Source organism: Cygnus olor, chromosome 3, assembly GCF_009769625.2.
Source record: "Cygnus olor isolate bCygOlo1 chromosome 3, bCygOlo1.pri.v2, whole genome shotgun sequence".
Classification (NCBI taxonomy): Eukaryota; Metazoa; Chordata; class Aves; order Anseriformes; family Anatidae; genus Cygnus; species Cygnus olor.
In genome coordinates, this window is record NC_049171.1 from 50044132 (window position 1) to 50070068 (window position 25937).

The following is a 25937-nucleotide window of genomic DNA, read 5'->3' on the forward strand; positions in this document are numbered from 1 at the left end:
CGTGAGAGGGGAGTTTGGCAGGAGCTAAGAGCGAAACTCATGGTAGCCAGAAAGCATAAACACACAGTACAATGATACCACCATCCCTACTGGCTCTCTGCTTCACCCCTTGCAAGCTGTATTTTCTCTGTCACTTGAAATATTTCACTTGCTCAGCCTCCTTGGTGTGGAGAGGGCCTGTTCTACAACCAGATAAAGAGGAAGGACTCCAGATCATCAGGTTCTTTACACCAACTCTTGATGACATTCAGCTATGTATTTCCCTGCTTCTGCTACCAACCTGTGGATAAACAATCTAAACATATGCATTTTCCCACCTTCTACTTCAAGAAATTTAAATTGCATAAGCAGCAATGTCTGTGCAGTGTATCTGCTTTCCATTCTCTAGTCAGTTTTTTTTTGGAGAGTATAGCTTAAGAAGCCTATAGAGTTGACTGAAAATAAATCAGTTTTTATATGGGTAGGAAGAAATCTGTATGCTAATATATATAATCAGCCATCTGTCAGTAAGAGTTAAGTAGGTGGTTGTCTCAAAACAAAAGGTGGGGGGCGCTGTAGCACCAGAGGTACTACATTCACTTGGTGGATGGCTTGTTGGACATCTTCACCTACAGGACATCAATGAGAAGCTGTTAGACACGATTTGCCAGACCCTGATGCAGCTATTTAATTTTCTTCTGCCTCTTTCTGACACTGTGAAACAAGCCAGGCCTTGTGTGTCACCTCCCAGAATATGATCTCAGTCTTCTAGGAAAATCTGCAGTTCTCTGTAAAAAGGGGTTACCAGCAGGTTTCATGAAGTGGCAAGTGGCCAGTTGACCAATTTAGTAATTAACACAGTTTGTCCCGTTGGAACCTAAGATCTTGATGGTCACTGCTGGACTAAGATACTACAACAGGATGAGAAACAGCAGCAGTAAAACCAAGGAAATATAAAACCAAGGAAATATATTATCCTGTTGTTAGGCTTTGTCCAAGTCTTTGGGTGAGGTGTTAATGCTGTGGTTTAACTTCTAGCACTCCACTGGGATCACAGCCCAGATATCCACGCGTTTAGGAAAAAGCCATCAGGCAGCATGAGTTTTACACACTCAAAACCTGTAGGATTTCAAATGGCTGCCCCACCCAGGCCTACGTGAGGGTGTTAGCAAGAGGGGAGCCTGCACCTATCTGAGAGCAGATCCAGATGATGGATGGACATAGGTGTTTCCTGAACGTGAGTCCTCTGACCTCTTCAGACCCCTGCTTTCTGCTCTCCACCAGCGCCAGGGTGGCTGAAGAGCCCTGAGGTCACTCGCTTTCCTGCTGAGGATGCAGGAAGGCCTGGTTGCCCTACGGTTATGTGCTAAGCAGGGGTGGGCAGGAGCAACAGCATCCAGATTTCAAACAGGCTGCTGAATCCAAGACTTTTAGTCTGGACAGGACTTCACATAGCAGAGGGACAACCCTGCAGAGAGCCACTGGCATGTCCTGCCTCTGGACAGGTGGTGGATTTGGCCTTGAGGCTGGAGAGGGGGCACATCAGCAATAGGCCCGTGTAATTGTTGTGTATATTTGTGATAGCAGATAGCATCCTGTTTTCTATATATATATATATACATATATATAAAATAAAATATATATGTATAAATTATATATATATGTATATATATTTTTCCCTGCAAACATTTTTCTCCTCTTTGTTCACCTGAATAATAGCTGCTAATGGGCTAGGTGTACTACGCGGCACAGCCGCAGTAGTGGTGTGTATATGTATTCACATGGCATCTTCTATTTCTGGCACAGAAAGCTTTCTTTTGAAGTGCATCATTTACTGCTAACAGCTAGTTTTTAGCTGTGACACTGAAAACGCCTTCCTTCCCTCTGCATACACTGAGTTCTGCTAGAGGACAAGCAGCAGAGACAGCTGCATTGCTGATAATCCAAAGTAAATGCACACAAGAGAAAGAACCTCTCAAGCTGAAGTGCATCTCTTGTCTCCACATCCTCATGACCCAGGCTTCCTTACTGCCTGAAGAAGATGCCTAATGACTTCTACACATTCAAGGTGGTGGAGGGAGCAGCAGCCACACAGAGTCACTCCCAGTTGGGCTTCAGGTCCCCTGGGTGGCTTGGTTTGTCATCGAGCATGGACAACCATACGTGGCTGTCCACTCAGCCTGGGGCAGTAGTGGTGTGCTGGAGGTGGGACAGGCTGGGAGGTTTTGGATCATCAGAAATAGTTTCTTGAAGGGGAAGGGAGAGATGGAGACGTGCTGTCGGACTTCATCATCTCAAACCGGATTTTCCCTGAGGTCTAACTAAAAATAAATTAGCTAATATTATATTCAATTAATTTTGCCAAATTTGAGAAATTCTTTTAATTAGGAGGGAAGAACTTAATCTCACAGAAAACAGACAATTTCCAAAGGCTGGCACACGAGTATGCCACAAGAGTATGTCCCTACGAATTGCTGTGAGATGGGGAACATGCAGGTTTATACAGAAAATATAATTACATGCAAGAAGCAAAGGCAGCAGTGCAGTGTGAGATATTTAACCTTGAGGAGAGGTGTGTGCTGTTGGGAAGACAGGTATTGTGCAACTTTTCATTTCTTTTAGTGAAGGAGGGTGACAAGCTGGACTATTGTGACATCAGAATTTCATTTCATTGCTAGGGCCGGACACTTTAATGGAGGGTCCTTGTGCACATGCTGGTGAGTGGAAGAGGAAATGCAGGTGTCACAGTCACGTTTCTGAAAAGCAAGTTTTCCTGTAGCTTAGCAAGTGCTGTAAGAAGTTTGTTTATTAAACCAGAGGGAAACAGGAGGGAGAGTCCTGCTGTCATCCTGATGCTATTGAAGTTACAGGGAAATGGCACCAGTTTGCAGACTGAGGCCTCAGGGGACGTACGGGCACCAGGATGGGGGTGCCCAGCACTCAGTGGCATGAAAGGCCTCGTGATGCCTTTCATGAAACTCGACAGCTTTCAGAATGCACATGCTGGGTCTCCTGTAGTGCCTGGTACAGAATATCCATGCATGCTCATACTCCGGAGAAGAAAGTGTTGAATTCTGATTTCCAGCTGCTCCTCTCCACTATCTGACTGACAGTGCAGGCAGATAAAATGCATGCCAGTGCAACATTTTGCTGCCTCCCATTTCTTAGTAAGGCCATGGTAGTAAGCCACGTAATTTTATTATTTATTTCACCAGGTTAAAAGGACTGTATATAGAATTCTAAATGAGAAAATCTGAATAATTTTTTTTTTACCTATTTTATGAATACATTTTTTTCCTGTACTGTGCATTTGTCTGGTTTCACAAGTGTTTAGTGGGTATGTCTTTAAAATGGAAGAAGTCAGTTTAATATTTATGCCACTTTAATGTTACTTGAGAATCTGCATTAGGGAATATAATACAGCCAGGGGACAGAGTTTCACAGCTAAATCCAGCTGGATATATGGGAAACTGCCTCTTTCCAAATGTTCCTCAATGTAGTCAAAGTCTGAAATGCGAAGTATATAAATAGTCTAAGTACTAGGTACCAAGCTAATCCAAAACAAAACAAAATGAAACAAGCCAACAAATTAAAAATAAAAAAGAGCTAAAAAAGAAAAGACAAAATCCCAATATTCAGTTCTTCAAGAGTTTTCATAAAACCAGGGAGTGTTTTTGAGAGTTTTGGAACCATCCTTCTCTACAGGCTTGCATGACAAATCCAATCTGATGACTAGTCCAGAAAATTATCAGAAGTCTTGTGATCTCCAGTGCTTTTTTTTTTTTTTTTTCTTCTTAAAGTCTCATTTTCTGTGACTAAACAGTTCCTTGACAACCTTGGCTTCCATTTTTGGAAAAAGCCTGTAGCCCTTTGGCTGAAGAATTGACTTCAGGGAATGGAAGTCTAGAGACTAAGTAAACAGAAAAATAATTTAAAAAGTTCATTTTTTTAATCATGTGCTTTTCAAAACAACTTTATATGAGCTTTGAGGTTTGTGGCATGATTGCTGAGTGCGATAATTTGGCAGCATCGACTCACGTTCAGGAGGACAATGTCCTTCCTCCCCTGCACACTGGCATGGGACCACTCCTTTGCCAGGGACAAGTGACGGGGGCTCTGATGCTGCTCCAAGGAGCCCAAATCTGTAACTTTTCCAGGCAATTTGGAGCACTCCATTGTCCTTTGGTGGAGGAGAGCTGGTATCCTGCTAGCCTGGATGAAAACATGGGTTGGGGCATCTGACCTGGCTGCTGCCTTCGTTTTGAGGACAGCCCCCCGCCTTGGCCCAAAACTGTTCCAGAGCAAATTTTGTGTTTTCCAATGAAAGACTAAACTTTGCAGTTTGGCTTTTTTGCTGAAACTTGGCGCCCTGTGGCATTCAGCGGTTCTCAAAAATATTCTAAGGCGAAGAGAAGGATCAAATGCCAGAGATGCCTCAAATCTGAGAGAAACTGGGGCTCTGGGTTTTGCTGGGGCTCTGTTGGGCTGTGCCTGGGGGGCGCGCATGAGGCACAGCCCCATCTCCTCTGCCTGCTGCTGGAGTGGGTAACACTGTCTGCTGTACAGAGGTTAAGAACCCAAAGCGTGGCTTTATCTGCACCACCAAGCCTGAACATACACCCAATAAAAGAGGTTGTGCCTATGGACCTCTCCGGTGTTTGTAAGATCTGGTATAAGGGCAAGGGCCGAGGGAGGAAAGGCAGAGAACATGAACAGGTGTTATACATACACCACAAATTACATCCTAAGACTGAAACCTCTTGCAGCAGCTTTTCTTTCTTTCCTTTTATTTTTATTTTTTTTTCTTTTTTCCTTTTGAAACCATAGCAATGGTCACAGTAGAGACACCTGTGTAGCCTCAGTGGCATGGTACAGCTGAAGCTAAATTAAATGTATTTCTATTCTTAGCAAAATCAGTGCATCATTGCCTGTAACTTTTCCCAGACCGCCACTGATCAGCTGAACAGCCCGTTTTGCTAACCTATTTCCATCCATTCATTATTAATATTTCTCCCAACAAATTTAGAACTTACGCTGCCTTCTTTACTCACAGGTGCTTCGGCAGTAGCTAAACAGCTTATATCTGGGACCAAAAAAGCTCAGAAAAGGGTTTCTCTGCCGTAGGGTTGGAGATCAGCAGCACCTCCTGGGCGCTGGGAGCACCGTTCATCCCGCCGCCCTGCCCTGCTTCATTAGGCAAGGCAAGCAGCTGTCTGCCTGCGAATTGTGCTGCAACCCTCCCAGCCCAAACCATGCTGATGCTGCCCCTGTGACGAATGACCAGGAAACACAGCACAATGGAAAAATGTCCTGCTGTGAGCCCTGACTGCTGAGTCGTGGTGCTTTGGGGTGGGGAGGGCAAGGAAGATGCCCATGCACCAGTTCTGATTTTCCTCTCCTACCTGCCAGTGCTCATTTTGCAGCACCACGCAGAGCAGAGCCATTTCTAGATGTCTCTCTTGCATGAGCCCCCCCTTAATATGACCCAGATTCTCAGTTGCCATTAGGAGCCGTTGTTGCTATAAAAAGAAACCTTCAGTGGCTGCCTCTCAGAGCTGCAGCCATCCAAGAACACCTCATCAAAGCCACTTTCATGCTTGCTGTGTATGTGTTTTTTTTTTTTTTTTTTTTTTCTTCCTGGTTATCGGTGTCTGACTCATCTGCAGTGCTCTGTTTGGTGTTTCCAAACTGGAATTAACCACCCAAGCAGTGAGAAAAGTTGGCCATGCTGGACCTGCTGCGGGATGTGGGGCAGTGACTCTCTGCTCTCTCCCACCAGATTCCCCACCTTTTACAAAAATAACAATTTGTGCTGTGTGTAAGATCTTGGCAGGACACAAAGGTCCCTCTGCCCCCTAGTACTAAATTCATCTCAAACTCCTCTCCTTCTCCCCTGTGAATGATTCACAGTGCTGCAAAAGAAGATCCCCCCATGGCCTCCCTCCAAAAAACAAAAACAAAAACAAAAACAAAAACAGAGACAAGGCAAAGCAAACAAAAAACCCAAACAACTGACTTATTCTTTCCATCCCCAGTTTCAAGAAAGACTGGTTTACCTGAAAAGCAGTAGCAGTTTAATTCTGAAAAATCCTAACCTGGAAGCAGTAAGTTGTCAGGGTGATGATGGGGACAGAGGTGGTGGGGCCACCCTGCAGGGCAGCAGCTGCATCTGTGGAAAACCTGTCGGAGCTTTTTGTTATGATGTTTTTCCAATAAATGCCCCATTGTTTTGACCTCTTAGGTGTTGGTTGTCTGAATCAGTCTGACACAAACACTGGAGCTGGTAGCAGGACTGTTTCACCGAGGGCTTCAAAATGACTGGTGAGGACCATGTAGAAGGAGGGGGAATAAAAACCAAGAACAAAGAAATGGCAGCAGAGGTGGTCTGGTGTTTTACTGAGCAGCTGACAAGCATGGTCCCTGCTGGGAACAAGATGTCCCTTGCAGGAGTCAGTGGCTGTGGGAGGCCAAGCCAGAGGGAGCCCCTTGCCCAGCGCAGGGCTCTTCCCTGGGGCTCAGTGTGGGGGGAGCCTGCTCTGCCAAAGAGCAGAAACACAAAAAGGAGCTGAGATGGCTAGATGGAGAAATGCTTACCACAAGAAAATGAGAAAGCAAATATAAAAGAAGATGCAAGAGATCTTGTGGGCTGTGAGAGAGGTGAATGGGAGAGTTGCTTATGGCCTATAAGAAAATGTCTGGGGCACGTTCAGAGAGGGGTTAATATATCAGTACGGAACAGGAACAAATGTAGTCGAATGGCTGAACATCCAGATTTGGATGCGTTGGACTTGTTTATCCAGGGAAAGGAGATTCCTCAGATGCGGACTGGGTACTCCACAGATGGAAAGGCTGTAGGTCAGCAGGAGGTTTTTGCGCTCAACTCTGGAGTTACCTGGCTCAAAATAAAGGTCTGGGTGAGGCTGGATGTTAGTGTGTATGAATCTCAGAGGTTTTAAATTGTGGGTCATGCCTCATGGCATAGATCAGGTGGGATTCCTTTGTTCCTTCCTTGTGTTCATCATTGCACAGCTGGACACGTATGGTGGGAGTGGCATGATGGAGCTGGGGAGGTTTGCACCCCTCTAAACCATCAGGTCTTGACCAGATTCATTAGTCTGAGCATTTAGGAACAGCTCCTGAGTTCCCCTCTCACAGGGACAGAAGTTACCAGTCATAAATGGATTTTGTGCCACTGAGTGCCTCAACTTCAATTTTGTCTAATCAAAATTTAATTCCTCTGCTACTTTTACTAGTTTTCATCAATTTTCTGTGCTTGCCAGGTCAGGCTCCAGCCCTGCAAATACTTAGGCAAGACCTTCGCACACATCAAACAGCCCCTCTGCACTGCTGCTCTGTGTGGATGAAAGCATGTCCTGAAGTCCTTAAAGAAGTGAGGCCAGAGGTCCTGGAGGGCAGATGCTCCCAACTTTCCCTTTAATTTCATTCAAACATTAGGCACTCCTATGGCATGAAGAAAATACTAACAATCTGTATTCAGCATTGTTTATTTTCCTGCATTGTTTTTTTTTTTTTTTTTTTTTCTAGATGTTTTAGAGCAGCATTGACATTCAGAACAGCAGCGAAAGCTGTGTACTTTCCAAGTGCAGTAATTTCTCCTGTCAGAAAGAAAGAAATGAAAGAGAACAAAACCAGGTAGTTTTGACGGCAGTAGTGGCTGGCTCGACAGCTGTCTGCAGAAGGGGAGAAGGGCAGCACCGCTGCTGCTGGGAGCTGCTCTGGCCACCAGCAGCAATGCGGTCGTGTCCCCATTGCTGGTGGCTTGCTTTGATGCCAACACCAGCCTTATGTGCATTTCTGACCCCAATGGGCCTTTCTCACCACAGGCTTACCCCTTTCCTTAGGTGGCTAGTGTCTTTAGGTTTCAGGTTGGTGCTCAAAGGGAGTGGGGCAAGCCAGTTTAAGTGTTTAAAGGCAGGCTGGATGGGGTTTGAGCAACCTGGTCTAGTGGGAGGTGTCCCTGCCTATGGCAAGGGGTTGGAACTGGATGGGCTTTAAGGCCCCTTCCAACCCAAAACAGTTTGTAGTTCTGTGGTTCTGTGCTTCTAGAGTTTGTTTTTAGGAAATATCTGTTAGATGCTCCAAAGGGTTTGTCACCTTTGGAAGGCAAGTCAACACCTCCTGCTGGGCTTAGCTCTGCACTGCCATGGCAACTCTGTTTGCAGGACCCCAGCCAGACATTTTAAAGGTGTGTCTGGTATTTCCATCAGACCTGCAGAGGACTGACAGTCACATAGGCATGCTTTCAGCATGCACTTGAAGGCAAAAGTAAGTAACCAGCCGATGACTATAAAACTGATTGAATAAAGTGATTTTTAATGATAGCAATTTCCCCGTTTAATGCATAGTAGGAGATTCTACTCCAGATCCTGTTAGGAGAAGGTACACGAAGAAAATTATCAGGTATGTTTTAGACCCAGAGGCTGTCTCTCTATAAAACAGACCTGGCCCTAAGGCCAGCCCGCACAAACCAGCTCCTATCTGTACCACCACATCCACTTACCTCCCAAACTGCATCTGTGTCTCGACCACAACTCCTGCGGGGAGTGCCAGAGCCACACTGACCCCTGGGCTGTGCCTGGTGCTGTCAGTTGGGGCACGAGCAGCTGGAGGTCCAGCATCACTGAGGAAAGGTCCAGGCTGGTCAAGTGCTTTGAAGGTGCCTGGAGACCACATGGAGCTGAGGTGTTACAAACCACACGTGTCCAGCTAAGATTAAACAGTGTGAGCACCCTGCCTGCACCGGTGTGTCCTTTCCTCCTCCCCTGCAGCATCCTCCATGCCTGGGCCAAGTTCATGCTGCGCATTCATGGGTATGAACAACATGGACAGTAAGCGAGGCTTTGCTGAGATTTTAATCGGCAGCTGAGCTTTACTCCTCCACACCAGTGTAGATACAGCCCCTGGGATATGTCCGAGACTGTGTGCTCGCCCGTGGCAAAGGGCAGGCGTGCATGTTGTGCGGCTGACTTAATGTCACCTTCTCGCTGCTGTCATAGCTGGGCATCAGCCAACGTCGCTCATCCAAGCGTGTTTGCCCCGGGCTGTCTCCCAGCACACTGTGACCTTGCCTCAAATCACAGACATGACTCAGGGAAGCGTTTTTGCCTGGTTTCTGCATTATTTTTGTCAGGCTCCAGCTGCAGTCGGGGCAGGAGCAAGTTCCCTGGGACATTTTGCATCAGTTCATTGTGGGGAAGAACTTCTGGGGGTAGGAAAACCTCTCAAGCCCAGACCAGATATGAGCTTTTCCTGATGTTTTTGGTACAGCACTGAGAACACATGGCGTTATCTGCAGTGGCTTCCTTAGCTGCCTGCTGGCTTTCAGAGAGGAAATTTGCTCGTGTTTTGGCACAGCAATAAGAGCAGCAGTGTGCAACTGGACAAGACTATTGCAAGAACCGTGCGAGCTCTCCCCTGTGAATGCACCAACTTTTCTAAAATGTCTTCTGCCGTTGTCTGCAGCTGCAATAACCTCTTCAACAAGCAGTTTCTAGAAACTTGCCTTCCATATTTTCATCAGAAAAAGGATCCAGTTGTCAGTTTAACTAACCTTGCCTGGTTCCCACAACAAAAAAACACTTGGGGCTTCTTATCTGTTGAATGGAGCTTAAGTATGTGAAAGCAGAGACCAGAGTGCTTGTTTCTTCTGTTCAGAGCCAATGAGTAACGTAAGCACATCCGTAACCATCAGAGGCTTGAGTCAGAACGATGGTAATTCGCATGTTTCTGAGGCCTGAAAATATTCACCATGCTCAGAGCCTTGCTGGGAAGTGTTTTGTTTTGTTTTGCTTTGTTTCTGAAGCCCTGCTCTTGTTAAAAGGAAGGATTTGGTGGGTGGTGTGGTAGATGTAGCTGCGGTGTGAGTGCTTGCAGGGCCCCTGTTGCTGATTTCTCCCGTGACTGGATGCATCCCCTCTGATTGCCCCTCACAATGACCAAGGAACCAAAAGCACTTTTCACTGTCATCCAGACGATGGGATGGCCCCAAACACTTATGCCAACCCCACGACAGGCAGTGCCATGCCAATGGGTCTGCTGCGATGCCAGCCCCAGAAGCACGGAGAGCAAGGCCAGAAGGGGCTGCGAAATCACCTGAGGACATCCAAGTGTCATGCCGTACACTGCTCCTGGCCACCTGAGCTGTGGGCACCGGTATTTGTCTTTGGCTCAGGTTCTGCTGCCAGAAAGATGCCCAGACAATGAAAGGTGCACTTCTCCGACCATATGCCAAGCTCCCTTTATAGTCCCCAGAGAAGAAAAGGTACAGAGGTATGCTGAGGATGTGATTCATCTCCTCCTGAGGACGAAGTGTCCATCTGATCAGATGAACTGCACGGTGGAAATGCCTGCTGCTCCCCAGAGATGGAAGGGTCCCTGGTTCATGTGTAGCTGTCCATGTTGGAGGGCATCTAGCAGAATCCCATCCCCAAAGGCAGAGACCTACCGCTTCCCTCCATATGTTGTGTTATATTGCATCCTCCTGTAAATATTTGTGTCTCAGGGCTGGCTGGGTGGAGCCTCTGGTTATTTGGACCCCAAGGAAATGTCAGGGTCACTGCTGGTTGCTGAAGTCCTTTAGGAAAGCAAACAGGCACTTGATTGAAATGATGATAATAAAAAAATAAACAAACAACTGCTGTCAGTGGCTTTTTTTTTTTTTTCTTTCTTATATTAAACGAGGGTTTAATTTTAAAAATATCCGACAGATGGCAGGACTGTACCTAATACAAGACAAAACACTTCTGTGAATTTAAGGTAGTCTGTAAGAGATTTTGAAGGACAGAGTTTCAGGGATCCATACATTGCTAAATGTATGTTAAAAAACCTCTCTAATATATATATATATTAATTTTTTTTCCATTGGAAAGTTAAATTGTATTTTCCTAATTTCTTAGTTTTGCAATGTGGGGCCATACCTGGTTTATTCAGAGGCCTCCTGGGTATCTGCACAGGTACCTGCAGGGTATCTATCCTCTATTTTTGCTTTCTGCCACTGCAACATTCCCCCAGGCGCTGACACCAGGGCTCCCCAGAGCACAGGGATCCGGGAATTTAATGCTGCAAAAAAAGAAGCAAGGCAACATCGCCGAGGCCCATTGTTCACAGAAAAAATGTGGAGACTTTTGTAGCCATCAGTAGGCTGTGACTCATTTGTGGAGAACACAAATTAAATAGTCCTTTCTGCAAAACAGGAGCGAGAGCCTTGGATCTCGGACACATTAATCACTTGTTTGTTTGAGCTCTCCCATGGGCTTTTCTGGATCTGAGATCACTGAGGTGCAAGCGTTCGCCAGGAGACCTCTGCCTTCACCCCCTCCTGCTTCTTTTTCCCTCACCCCCCTCATCCCCTGTGTCAAGCGGGATTTGGGCAGCCCACCAGCCAGCCCCTGTCTGCCACCTCTCCTCCTTACTTCAGCTCGGTGGTGACGGATGCGTTATTTGGAACGAAGCGCTGGGGTGAAGTAAATGGACACAGCTGTGCAACGGAGGTGGTTATTTTCATTTCCCTGATGATTTACAAGGAATTCTGCTGTAGGCATGAAAAAGAAAGGGCAACTATGCAGCTGAATTGCTGGGGTGGTCAACCCAACACCGCTCGGCAACATTTTCTTGCAAGCCAGACAAGCGTGCAAGCCCTCTGGAGAGTTTAAGCTGATGTGGGTTTTTTCTTGGGCATATTTAGTTTGATGCTTTTTATATATAGGAAACTGAAAAGAAACCAAATGTGTCTGGTTAAACTGAGTTTCCCATGTTTTTTTTGCATTCTTTCATACACATATGCTGTGGTGAGACTCTTAAATAGTAAAATACAGACATTTCGCTATTTTGCATACCTTTGCAATAAAGAGGTAAGGATTTTTATTTTATTTTATATTTTCCTTTGGATGTTTACTGCTTTCTAGTGCCTGAACTACACTGCCTGAGGGCTGGGGCAAGAGCTCATTTATGCCCTATTTGAAACCCTCTCTGTGAGAACTTGAAGACAGGCTGTCACCATTTTTTGTAACCCTGGACCTTCCTTGCATTGGAAGTGCCCACCCAGTACTCTTTGGGCTCTCAACCACCAATTCTCCTATTTCCACTATTTTTAATGGAACCATCCAATGAAGAAACAAATCTTACCAGTTCTGAAACACGGAACAGCTTCCTTGTACAGGAGAGGAGAGAGGTAGAGGTGATGACCCCAGCTGAGATTAGAGGGATGAGCACAGCCTCCCTTCCCCTTCCCAGGGGGGTCTCACCTCTCAGTTCAGACACTTGCCATGAAAAATGGGCACCAGGTCCAGCCAGTGCCCTAAAATTTATGGGTGGCTCTCTAGAGACCATCAGATATTTACCCTTTAGACCAAAGAGCTCAGTTTCTCTTTCAGGTGATTGGGTGACAAAATAAATCTGGAGATAGCAGACACCAATATTTCAGTGGGATGTTTCTCAAAACATTAATAAAGTGTCTATTGGGAATATAATAGAAAAAAAAAAAATCCTCAACCAGTGCTTTGGGAAAAAACACAACTCTTTTTCTGTGTCTCTCCCATGCCCTCCCCTCATGGAAGGCTTGGGTAGGACATTGGCAGGGACCTTATTTTCATTTCCATCGGGAATGTTTTTTAGCTGGCATGCAAACTACATGTGTAAACAGCACAGGAGTTTGGGAAGCCGCTTTACTATTTCCTGGTATAATTAACAATGGAAACCCTTTGAGAGTCATCTGACTCCCTGACTTGGGCAGCTTGCATGGCAGGACCAGCCGCCATGCTCCGATACTCATCATGATGATGCTTCTCCCTGGGACACTGACTGGTGCATGCTCTACAAAGTGCCTGTGGCCGAGGCTGGAGCTGTCAGGACAGGAAAAGCTGCTTGGCAAATAGCATTTCTGCTGATCTGACTTTATTCTGTCATGGAAAATTCAGTATCAAATCAAAAAGAGAAAGCAGAGCCACTGCACTGTAAGCAGAACTGGCCAATTTCAGCATGTAATGGGTTAGTGTGGCATGGTTACCCTTCTTTGCCTTGCCTAATGGGTCCCCAATTCATCTTCATTTTTATTCCTGTCTCTGCCTTCAGTCTTCCTGAGCTGTATTTTATAGTCTGTGTCTCTCTGGATGGGTTGCAGAGCCTGTCTTACAGCTGGACATAGTGCAGAACAATTTTGTTCAGCATCTGTGGTATTTTTAAAAGGTCAGCTAACAGGAGACTTAAGCCTGCATTTGCTGACAAATACTCAACTTAAGCACTTCTGAGGATTTCTTTTTTCATACAGTTGACAGTTGTGGAAAGATGAGACATTTCAGAGATGTATCCTTAGAAATACAGGCACTTTATGGCATCTTTTCTGAGTCTAAGGCTCATTAGAAGAGAATAGGATATTGACACCTACCTGAATAAGTTTTAAAAAATGGGATTTAGACATCTTAAATCAATGTTTAACTATCTTGATGAATTGGGTTGCATATCATGGCTCTGAGAAGCTTTATATATTAGTTTGGAAGTAGAGACAAGACCTGGAATGGGATCACATGGTGAGGAACATTTTATAACTACCTCTTGTACAAAGCATTTCTATCCCTCTGCCAGTGATCTTAATGGTGCACGTGGGCCTGCTAAAGTGAATATGAAGGACGAGGCAGATTTCTGTCCCGCCTGCACCGTGGAAAGTGCTGTTATCAGAGGAACTCCAGGAGGAGAGTTACATTTTCAAGCACAACCCATTCTGCAACGCAATTTGAAGAGAAGCAAAACAGGCCCAAATTTACAAGGGCTGAGCAGCTGGCCAGCTGAAAAGGGTGGCACCTAAGTGCCTCAGCAGCAGGGGGCCCCTCCACAAGGGCTGCCATGCTGCAGGCCTGCCCGGGCTGGCTTCACCACGCATTTGGGCCTGGTGAAGCCTGGGGCAGAGGCGCACCGTGCTGCCGAGGAGCAAGCTCTTCTGCTTCCAGGAATGATTTAGAGTCATTTAGGTTGGAAAAGACCTCTCAGGTCATCAAGTCCAACCCTTAACCCGGCACTGCCCAGTCTACGCTGAACCATGTCCCTAAGCACCGCATCTACACGGCTGTTGTGAGACGTGTGTCCCTGTGCGGCCAAGCTGCCACCACAAGACAACACGCTTCTTGGCGAGGTATAGCAGTGGCTGTTTTGAGGAAGACAGCTTCTCTGCAAAGCCCAAGCGGGCAAACGGCCTGTAAGAAAACACTAAAAGTGAGCCAAGGGCAATACGTTGTCATATAACGTGCCTGTTTCTTTTTACTCATCTGTTTATTTTTTGAGCGGGGGACACGGACGGTAGGTTTTACTGACTGAAACAGAAGAGCCTCTTTGTAACATCAACGTACAAATAGCAACAAAATGTTAAAACCTCGCTGCCAAAGGTGAGGTGAGCCCCTGGCTCTACTGTGCCTTCAGGACAAACACCCAGTTATTAGGAGTGGCTGAACCCAGCCCTGGCTTTGCTGGATATTGTCACAATGACTCCACCAGGCCCCACAGGGGTATAACAAATATCAACAGTAAACACTTCTGGCATTTTGTCTAAGACAGGGTATTTTGCTAGAATAAATGGTTATATTCATTTATGGGTTTATATCCCGTACATTTTCGTCTCTGTCTCTACAAACAATGGATTTACATGTCATATTTCACTGAAAGGAGGATGATTTTCAGCGCCAAAGAAACGTGTGCTGTATGTAGAGATCACTGAATATACAACCAAATTACATTTTCCTTCAGGATAGTATTAGAATGGCACCAGACGACAGAGCAGGTTTAGTTCAGGAAATGAATGATGCTTTATGTAATCGAATCTGCAAGGGAGATTTGGCAAGAAGGATGCATACAGACAAACTACTGCTGAGTCTGGACATAGCACTGAGAACATTAAATCTTAAGTTGTGGGGGATCACTGAAGATTTGCAGGATACCAAAAGGGCACACAGCCTCCATTTATTTAAATCAAAGCTGGTACTAACAGAGACACAGGCATTGGTGCGTTATTGATGCAAGGGAGTTAGTGTTTTTCTGTACCTGTGGACTTTGTGGCTCCTTATCAGATATATCCAGGGCTCAATCCTGCAGGTCCTGCAAGCTCAGGCAGCCAGGCTCAATTAATGCATATGCTAGTGAGATGCAAGGAAGGCACATTGTTGCTTTGGAGATCCAGGTTCTCCTGGCAGGAGCACTGCTCCTAGCAGCCAGCCTTGCCTGGACAGAAGCAGCATGCAGGTTGCTTTGCATGCATGTGGGCAGCCATCCAGTCACTTTAAACCACATTTTAATGTGTCATACCACCTGAATATCTTCCTCAGGGTGGAGCCTCCTCCCACCCCTCCCAAACCCCAAAGTTTCTGTCATCTTAATTATACTTATAAAGCAAAAAGTGTATCTTAAACTTCAGACTTGGTCTCGCTCTCCGATCCTGAAGATACTGTGCTCTCCAGGTGAATTCCAACAAAATAAAGCATACAAAAAAAATGAATAACCTTACAGGAACATATCTCTTGTCTCCCAAGACCAGGGAAGTTCATCCATCACAGACCAGTTGTTCCCAGCTCATGCAGAGCATTCCCAGCTCTGCACTTGCCACATGCTTTATTTGCAGGATACAAAGAGGAATGACATATTTCAAATGAATGCTGTGTGCTTCCATGCAGTCCTAGCAGAAGGAGGATGGATGACCCAGTCCCCTTCCTCATTTCTTCCGGGATGGAGACTGAGAAGGGTACCATTGGGTCTGCAGGAGAAAGAGCTGTACCTGGGATCTCCTCAGACAGTCTGCCTTTCTTGTTTTTATCACCCCAGCAGGTTGCCACGAGAGGCTGTGCAGTCGCCATCCTTGGAGGTTTTCCAGCCCCAAATAGAGAGCCCTGAGTAATCCGGTCTGACCTCGGAGCTGTCCCTGCTTGAGCAGGGGCTGGACCAGAGACCTCTTGGGTCCCCTCCAACCTCAGTTATCCTCTGATCCTATAACATGAGCTGTGCTTTGAAACGCACACAGTGGCACTAAGGGACATGGTTTAGTGACGGAACTTGGTAGGTCAGGTTGACTTGATCTTGAAAGTCTTTTCCAACCCAAATGATTATGTGAAACTATACAGAGGAGATTTTTGAGTGGAAGAGAAATCTAGATGCTATGTTCATAGGCATTTAATGGAAAACACAACTGATGCACGCTCATAGTAACACCACTGAAAAAACTGATTTGCAGATTCCAGTTGGTACCCAGGTATTGTTTTGACTCTGTGTTGATGTATGTGACAAAGTGAATGTGCTAAAGAGCCCTTCTCACTGATCAAGAGTACAGAAGCCCAGTTCAGGATTCATTTGCAGCTGCAGAGGGGATGTGGTGCTCCAGGTCTGGGAGCAAACCAGAGCTGCTCAGGCTGGGGTTGATTCAATGCTGCCACCGGAGCCTCTGTCCACAGAGAGTTGCTGTGTGAGGACAGTGGTTGGCAGCATCCCCTGGTAACTCTGGAACTCCACAGGAGATAACAGGGAGGACAAACGGAATGGAAAAGCATTCACCAGGGCAGAACCGCTGCTGCAAGGGTGGAGCTTTTATCTTAACCTCGTTAGCCTAAAATTCAGGCACACCCCCTCAACAGCACTAGGGAGAAGGAAAGCTGGAGATTTGAACGGCCTGGTGATTTAGCAGGGTGGCATAGCAGTAAGATAGGTTGCATGCTTCAAGGAAAAAAACATTAGGATTCCAGAGCAAGCAGCAGTGTAAAGTATGTACTAGCACAATGGCAGACCATGGCATCTCCCTCCCTATTTAGAGAGCTTGCACTGAGGGTGTTAATTTTTACATTATGATTCTGCTAGGCACAACATGTTAGAAATTCTGAGAAATGCTGCTTTCCCTGCCTCAGAAAACACAGGTATTTGTGCCCTGCCCTTCAGATTTCAGAGATTCCTGTAATATAGACTTGAATACAAGTTAAAAATAACACTGCATCTCCAGCAGGAAGATTTTAAGAATCAGCTGTCACCCCACCCGACCTCAATTAAGTCGGGAAGAATCTGCTGAAGCAGCTGGATAGGACCAAGCAGGGTGTGAAAATCTGGATCCCAGTGCAGGGTAGAGAAAAGAAGATTGGCTGGAAATTTCAGCGTGAAGCTGGATCTGCGTGAAGTGGTGAATTCCAAGTGTGAATGTGTGTATGTGTTCATGCATGTGCTGAGGAAAGTCGGGTTGGCAAGGGAGACAGAGGAGAGCTTTGTGTGCTGTGCTTGCTCTGACACAGCTCAGCCTGCTCCCTATCTCTCAGTTCCACTTCTGAATGTGCGGGAACATGCGGTGGCTCCTTTTTCCCACCATCTTCATCATCCCTTGTACACAACAGGTAAGTTCATTAAATTGGACAAAAAGATTTCTCCCTTCGTCACCCTGTCCGGGTTTACAGTTTTTGTTTACTTAATGACAAAATAAATTTCAGAGAAGCAAATTCCTCATAAAGAATAAGGAGCCATTCCCTACTCCTGAGTAAATTTCATGGGCAGCTTATTTATGGCATCAGTCCTGATCTTCGTACTTTTTCCTTTAACCTGTATATTAACAGGATTCTGTGGAAAAAAAAAGTTAGGGAAGATCAAAACATCAGTGATCTTACTTTTTCCCCCCTTTTTCTTTTTCTCTCTTATTTTTTTTTTTTTAAATGTAAGCACAAATGGTTATCTGATGTAGTGTAAGGAAGTAAACATCTTGTCCATGCTCGTATTCCAGATATATATATATATGCACAGTGATCTTAAGTCAGGCTAGTTTTGCAAATTAGGAAAGCATCTGGGCTGGGTTCTGTTGTGTCTCTTATGAGAAAAGTTTCAATGACAGCTTTTGCTGAAGGGATTTGTGTCAAGAGCCAATTTCACTATTTATTTTCTTAATTTTGAAAATGCGCTTTATGTGTATAAACACATATGTAAAGTTACCCGGTGTATTTTTCCTCTGCAATTAAGATAAATACCAAATGGAAATTTTTCAAGTGATTGTCTACCTCTGCTAACTTTCTAAATATTTAAAGCCTGAACATTACTAATAATACATTTCCTACTTCTGCTATTTGTTTATTTATGCCACACAAACCTTCAGTCTTTAAAACACATGAAAACAAACAGCAGCACATGAAGGGCTGCTGTACAATGGTCTCGTTTTCTGATCTGCTCATAGGATCAGGAAAAGTATGCAGTGGGCTCCTGTGACGTGGACAGCTTTGTGTGATGCAGATAGCTTTGGTATAGAAACTTGGGGAAACAAGAATTAGAAAATATTTGGCCTGTAAACTTTATAAGCACTCTAAATTTTCATTGTAGCATAACAGTTTTGAAGATTTTTCAGGTAGACTGAGGTATTCACTAAATCCACAGTGAAAATTATCGGATGCTTACCTGATGGTGTTTTTCTTCCAGAGAAACTTTGAAGTCTCACACCTCTCCACTGACATCTGTCCCTAAAAAGGGAAAGAGAAAATGCTTGCTTAGGTAGAATTCTGTAGGTTTAAAGCATGTTTTATTTTGTAATACAATTTAAACTTACTGGTTGAGGCACACATTACTTCCTGCTGCATGTATCCATTTCGAAGTGAGATACCTGACTTAAACATAGCTCATATAGTTGGCACAGGCCCAAATTCATAATAATAATACTTTGCTTAAAAAGAAGAAAAAAATACACTGAGCAGCACGTGAATTTTCTAAAGCAACCAGACACTCTCGAATACTGTGAAATATATAGTAACACCTGTTTTCCATGTAACCTGCTTTAGAACAAGACTTTAATAAGCCTTTAACACTCCAAAGCACACGTTCATCAAATTATCACTGTGGTTTGGAAAAAGGCTTAGGTGTTTGAAAAAAGTACACTGAAGTTAGTTGTTTCTGTATCATTGTTGCATTTAAATAAAAAGCATTGGATGAAATCCTTTATCAGCCAATGATTCACGATTAGCAACATTATTTATGAAACTGTCTTCTGCCTGCTATATGGAATGCCAGATGACAAGGTTTAATATTCATCACTCAGGTTTAATATTCATAGCATAGAATTGCATGAATTGCTTTTGTGAATGAATACATATCTTAAAAATCAGTCAGCCAAAGAAACTTGAATACTACTTTGGAGCTTCATTAGTAGCTGTGGATTAAGATATTGTAAGTATAGTTCCAAATAACCATAAAAAATGGAAATTAACGGCAGAAAAAGAGCCTTTTAAAAGGTCATTTAATGCTGCATGCAATTAGGCCAGCTCAATTGTGCTGCAAGAGCTTTCACGTGATATCACAGATGAAATGCTGAATTCTGCAGATGTTTCCAGTCGGAGAACTGACTGAAAGGCAAACCAGCAGCAACCCCTCCCCAGCTGCCGCTTACTGTCTGGGCAGGAACCCGCTTTCTGCTAAAGTCCTGCTCTGTGGTTTGGAGGAACAGAGAGAAACAGATAGCTGGGGCTTCACGTGTATGTATATATATATATATATATATGTGTGTGTGTGTGTGTGTGTGTGTGTGTGTATATATATATGTGTGTGTATATATATATATATATATATATATTTATGCAATTACTAGTTCCCCTTATTAATCACAAGATCCAGTTGGTGCAGCTAGCACAAGAGAATTTGTAAATAATACAATACCCCTTCCAAAACAGCTACATGGATTTCTGAGTCAAAGTAACACTCAAAAAGTTTACTATTTTGAAAGGCTTTTGCCATCAGAAGTGGCACAAAAGGTTGGCTATCAAATAGTAGGACGAGTCCGAAGCTAATTGATAGAAGATTTGTGAAAAGGAATAATTAAAATAAATCTAGTATTTTTAAAACACAATTTCTCTTACTTTAGCCCTGCTTTGTTCTATTGAAGGAAAAGGAGGGACTGATGAGTTGTGTTTCCAACAAGTAGCAGGTCATACTCACTGTTGTAGCAGTGGCTGGTGAATCTGGTCCTCTGATTCCTACTTAAGCTTTGAAGTGTCTCACTTTTTTTTTTTTTTATCCTGTGAGCTCATGAAAAAGGTTGTACCTTCATGAAAATCCACAGTGTTTTCCATCCCACCTTCATCTTATGCTATACCAGCTCTGCATAAAATACTCAGCTCTCAAAGCATCCCACTCTCTGTAAGTTTTTCTGCAGGGCGCAAGCCCACAGCCTGCATCTAAAGCCTGGGGGAAAACCTCCGGAAAGCAGCGAGGTCCAGCAGCGCCAGGAGCTGTGCCACTGGCCGTGCCACTGCCCACCTGCGCCCGCCTGCAGCCCTGGTGTGAGCCTGGTGAAGGACGGTTGTGGCTGCTGCAAGGTCTGTGCCAAGCAGGCGGGAGAGACCTGCAATGAGGCAGACATCTGCGATCCCCATAAAGGCCTCTACTGTGACTACTCGGGAGACGAGCCTAGGTATGAAACAGGCGTGTGTGCATGTAAGTTGTGCTTTCACGTTCTCTTCTGCAAATCCAGGAGGGTGGGTGCAGGCAGGTGAAGGGTTGGGAAGGGAAACTCTGCTTGCTGGTGCTGCACAGCTCTGTGCTGTGCAACTGATGTAAATCTAGGCTTCACGCTGTTCAGAGCACCTGAGACTAGGGCAGGGACTCTCTTTGTACTTACTGCCTATGCATCAGTGAAACCAGCTCACTGGGCACACGCCTGTTATTTGCAGATGTGTTTAGGGCTGATTTCAAGCGAAGCAGCTATAGTTATCGCTGGGCAGAAATAAAAAAGTTGTGCTTGGGCTGGGAAGAACTTGAAGCTGTGAATGCAGAAAAGGATGATCACATGAAGCACAAGACCAAGTGCTCCCCCAGTAACTGTTGTTTACCATTGCAGATCTGGTAGCCGTAGGATGCGAGCTCAATGGAGTTTACTACCTTAACGGGCAGACGTTCCAGCCTAACCCGCTCTATAAGTGCCTGTGTGTCAGTGGTGCGATTGGATGTACGCCTGTATTCACACCCAAACTAGCAAAAAGTCCCTGCACCAGGCATGCAGGCAGAAAGAAGCCTGGACAGTCCGTCTGTGGCCCGGGAAAGCAGAAGCAGCTTCAATCAACCAACTACAGACTGATGTCAGGTGTGCCCAGCTACCCTGGTAAATGCTTCTGTGCGTGAGTCTTGCTTCATTCAGCGTCCCTGGCTCCAGCAGCCAGGCTGCCGGCACCCTGGCAGTTTGGCAATCTCTCAGTTCTCGCTCAAGGCCATTGCCAGGGGACCGGTCTGTCCCAATTAACCCTCTTACTCTTAGGTGACAGATTCTTTTCTCTACACCCGAGGAGTGTGAAAAGCAAAAACTCTTTTGGCTTCTCTCAACAGGGAATTGGCCGAAGCTGCCTTCAACCCATCTTTCTGCAGAGTTTCACTGCTCATCAGATCAGACCAATTAGGGGTGCCGGTGGACAGCCATTTAGCAGCCCATGAGCTTTCTATCCCTTTGTGGTGGTAGGGAGTCTTGGTTTGCACACACACAAATTATAACACTGCAGGCCCCATTTTCAAATAGAAAACATTAAAGACTGCCTTAGCAGCTTTCCTCAATTCACAAAATTTCAGCTCCCTGCAAGGACAGCCTTACCCCCAGTTTCTTCTACAACAATTTATCCATGCAATTCTGCTGGGGTCATCCGATACTCCTTTTAACCTCATTCTTGCTCTGCTGCTAACACCGTAGTCCTCTCGCTCACTTTAAGGAAGCTCCACTGCCAGAAGAAGCTATCCTGGCCCTTCCCTGGGTCTGGATTCTCCTGCCTGCCCTCATGTTGTTTTATTCCCTGTGCACATTTACATGATGAAACGCACCTTTATTACACGGGTACCAGAAAACCAAGCCATTTATTTGGTGGCAACCTAAATTATGGAGAAATCATGGTTTGAATCGTCATCATGGATCAATACAATAAAAAGGGAACCCAAAACTGATCAGAAAACCTTCCCAAAAGATTGCAGAGTAATAGGCAGAAGCACACGAGCCAATCTACAGATAAACAGACTGAAGATAAAATCTGAAGTTCAGTTTGGACAACTCCAAAAAGTTAGTTATGCGAGTTAGCAAAAATGAGAAAGGAAGCTTGCCTTTGTTTTAAAATTATGACAATACCTACTGTCAAAGACATTTTATAGAAACGTATTTAAGGCAGTGCGTAAAGCCACACTCAGGAAGGCAACCAACTTCAAACGAAGCACATTTCTAGATAATGTCACTAATTTGATCAGAGAGAGTCATAACGCACCAAAACCAATGGCACCGAAAACATGTTGGTTGGGTGTGTGAGGAGCTGTATTCCACGTACCTGGAGAACAGCACTAAGCCCTCTACATTCTCGCACTTCAGTGGATCCAAAAACTGAGGTCCACCTTTCAGTGACTCCTTCAGTGAGCAGACTGCAACACTGCACCTTACAGCATTTATCCAGGAACTTGAATCAGCTGCGCAACGTAACCTTGGGAAGAGACACCCAGCTTGTAAAGCACGCTTCCTATTTGACTTGGTTCAGGGACCCAACAGCCAGTCCGTGGGGAAGGCAGGAGCAGATTCTTGGCTGCCACGTGCACTGAAGGATACTACTTAACAAAGGTTACACAAACTCAGCTGTTCTTTCTCCAAGATGCAGGTGATGGAGAAGGACACCTAGGTAGGACAGCATTCCCAGACAGATAAGAGGCACAGTTATTCCAGTGAGATTCCGTGAGCTACCATCAACCAAGCTATACAAAGACAACAAAACTGAAGGTCTGGGCCAACGGGGTATTTGAAAATAGCAGATAACAAAAACGAGGAACTATAAACATACAACCCCCTCAAAAAGAAATGTTTTGAAGGATGAACTTGATTTTCACTCTGTCCCACTCAGACAAAAGCACCTTGAAATCTTGCTTCAAAATGAGGTCTTCCCCTTTCCCCCTCCCAGTGCAGCAGAAGTAAAACATCATGCAAAGTTGTGCATGGATGGCTCAATGGGCCAGTATCTACCTGGTTTCACTCCATTGCTCTTGCTCTACCTTCTGGCTTTCTTTGTCAATTCTATACACCTAATTTAGACACATAGGGATGTACCTAGGTCATACTTTAGAAAACGTATGAAAAATAAACAACCACTGAACTACCCTTTATTTGTTGCAGATCTGTGACAGGCTTTTAATCTGCTTGCTGCAACGAGATCTTTAAATTGCTGTCTACTTTCCAGGTATCCTTGTAATTCTGCTGTGATCTTATCTAAACACAGATTCCAAATAGTCTTTTTTTTTTTTTTTTTTTTTTTTGAGAATTTCACCAAAAATTTCTGCATTGCAAATTTTTACAGTATATTCCACCTAATCCAGCCCTAATCCATCATAAAGTAGGCTTTTCAGTGATATCTGGAATTGACTGGTGAATTTTTTTTACTCCTCAATACAAAATTTAAAGCCTTCACAATATCTACTAAGAACTGATATTAATGCTTTCAGCACCCCTTTTCAAACTGTGCTTGGCATTAAATAGTTTTCCATGTCTCTTCCACTCTGGACATTTCACAAAAAAATCCACAAATAACTCTTCACATGATATTTTTGTCACATTAAACTGGAGGGTCATACAGCACATGCAGTTTTATATTCCTTCCTAGGATCTGAGTATCAGTAAATTTTAATGGCAGATGTTGTGGTTTATCCCAGCAGGCAGCTCAGCACCACACAGCCGTTCGCTCCCCACTGTCCCCACCCAGTGGGATAAGGAAGAGAATTGGGAGGGGGAAGTAAAAGCTCATGGGTTGAGATAAAGGCAGTTTAATAGGGCAGAAAAAGAAGAGAAGTAATAATAATGATGATGATAACAGAATGTAGAAAACAAGTGAAGCACAATGCAATTGTTCACCACCTGCTGGCCGATGACTGTCCTGTACCCAAGCAGCAGTCCCCCTGCCCTGGCCAGCTACCCCGTATTAATTGTTCAGCGTGATGCCACGTGGTGTGGGACATCCCTTTGGCCAGTTTGGGCCAGCTGTCTTGGTTCTGTCTCGGTTCTGTCTCCTCCCAGCTCCTGCGGTACCCCCAGCCTCACCGCCGGCTGGGCAGTGGGAGAAACTGAAATGTCCTTGGCTTAGTGTAGGCACTGTTCTGCAACAACTAAAACATCAGTTTATTATAACGTTATTCTCACCCTAAATCCCAAACACAGCACCATACCAGCTACTAGGAGGAAAATTAACTCTATCCCATCTGAAACCAGGACAGCAGCTCAGAGCTAAGACTTACAAGTAACATTTTTTTAGGCTTCATCTTTATATATACCTACATGAACAGAAACAAAATTCTTAACCTTTTATTTTCAATTATTTAGGACTGTTATGCTGCATAGATAATATATTGCTGTCTCAGTTTACAGAAACTTACCACTAGTTTTGAAGAAAAAGTGCCTAGTACAGGCAACTCCTTGGACACCCTGTTCCAGGACCTGTGGCATAGGCATATCCAGCAGAGTGACCAACGAAAACAATAAATGTGAAATGAAAAAGGAAAAGAGATTATGCTTCATCCAGCCTTGTCTGACCAATATCCTGAAGACAATAAAGGTACCTTGTATATAAAATTAATTGTCAATAGAAAACAAAAATATCATAAGTAACGGAAAAATGGATTTAATAGCAAATACTTTTTAAGTCATAAAAAAGCCTCTTCTCCCTTTTCTACCTTCAGTCTTCAGCTTTCAATAGTAAACTACAATGTATAATTTCAAAGGGTTGTCCTACTGCTCAGTTACTCAAAATATTTATTTGTTAACTTAAAAAAAATGTATTTTTGAGGGAGTTATTTTCAAGATTTTTCTATGTAAACATTGCAGCAATTTTTCTTACGTGTTCCGTTTTCCGTGTGTCGAAATACAGGCTTTTCTTTGTTTTACTATTACAGATTCCAAAAGGAAAAACTTGTCAACCAACGTTCCAGCTTCCTACAGCAGAGAAACTCATTTTTTCTGGATGCTCATCTTCACAAACCTACAAACTAACTTTCTGTGGTGTGTGTTTGGACAAGAGATGCTGCATACCTAATAAGTCCAAAATGATCACTGTACAGTTTGAGTGTCCCAATGAAGGCTTCTTTAAGTGGAAGATGATGTGGATAACATCTTGTGTATGTCAGAGGATTTGCAGTGATCCAGGAGATATATTTTCTGAACTTAAAATTTTTTGAGTTACACCATCAACTGTAATATACTACAAGGGTGACAGACAGCACATTCACATCCTGAAGAGTTAGCATTACCTGCCACCCCAGCAATCTGTATACTGAAACTACATATGTGAATATTAATAAAACAAAAACAAACAACACCTGGAAAATGCAAGAAAGAGTGCATCCTTTTAAACTTAATTGTTTTTATATGTGGAAATACATTCTTGAGAATTACGTATGTAACACTAGTTTTGTCAAAAGAAGGTATTTTAAGAAAGCGCAGCAAGACAGCTTTGTACCCCACTTTAAGAAGTTGCCCCAAATGACAAATACATGTAAATTGACAGATAATCTGCTTAACCGATTACAAAAAAAGCCAAACATATTACCCTGTAATACTTCATCTATCATTTTGGATTCTCAAATTAACATTTTCTACTATATCTGCCAAGATAAAACATAACAATGCTGCTTCAAACAGGATAAATCAATTTTGAGCTCAGATTGCTTTTTGCAGCAGATATTTTTTCCTTTACAAGTGTATTGTTTGCATTTACAGTACTAGAGAAAGATTAAGTGGACATTACAGCTAATAGAGCCACAAAATTTGAAGCAGATGACCGTATAGAGTGCTTTCTTAAAAATACTCTCTAAACAAATGTTATCACAATGATTTGTTGAATACTTCTGGACTTATACACTGAAAATTGTGCTAACTTACACACCCACTCAAACTCTGCTAGAAGGTCTTCAAGCTTTAGGAAAACATTGCATTGGCCCGCTCCGATTTGTAACAATTCATTCTAAGA

The 25937-nt window shown here is 44.1% G+C and overlaps 1 protein-coding gene and 1 long non-coding RNA gene across 2 annotated transcripts; both read left to right on the forward strand.

Moving 5' to 3' along the window:
* The first annotated feature begins 2649 nt into the window (after nucleotides 1–2649).
* LOC121067919 lies at nucleotides 2650–7532 on the forward strand. Its single transcript, XR_005818512.1, has 3 exons — nucleotides 2650–2696; nucleotides 6221–6300; nucleotides 7260–7532. It is a non-coding gene; the product is annotated as an uncharacterized LOC121067919 (long non-coding RNA).
* Nucleotides 7533–16957: 9425 nt separating this feature from the next.
* Nucleotides 16958–25820, forward strand: CCN6 (cellular communication network factor 6). The gene is made up of 5 exons (XM_040552681.1): nucleotides 16958–17342; nucleotides 20118–20409; nucleotides 20813–21055; nucleotides 24334–24527; nucleotides 24865–25820. Exons 1-5 carry the CDS (start codon nucleotides 17280–17282, stop codon nucleotides 25144–25146), a joined length of 1074 nt encoding a protein of 357 aa, XP_040408615.1. The 5' UTR covers nucleotides 16958–17279; the 3' UTR covers nucleotides 25147–25820.
* Nucleotides 25821–25937: the final 117 nt, after the last annotated feature.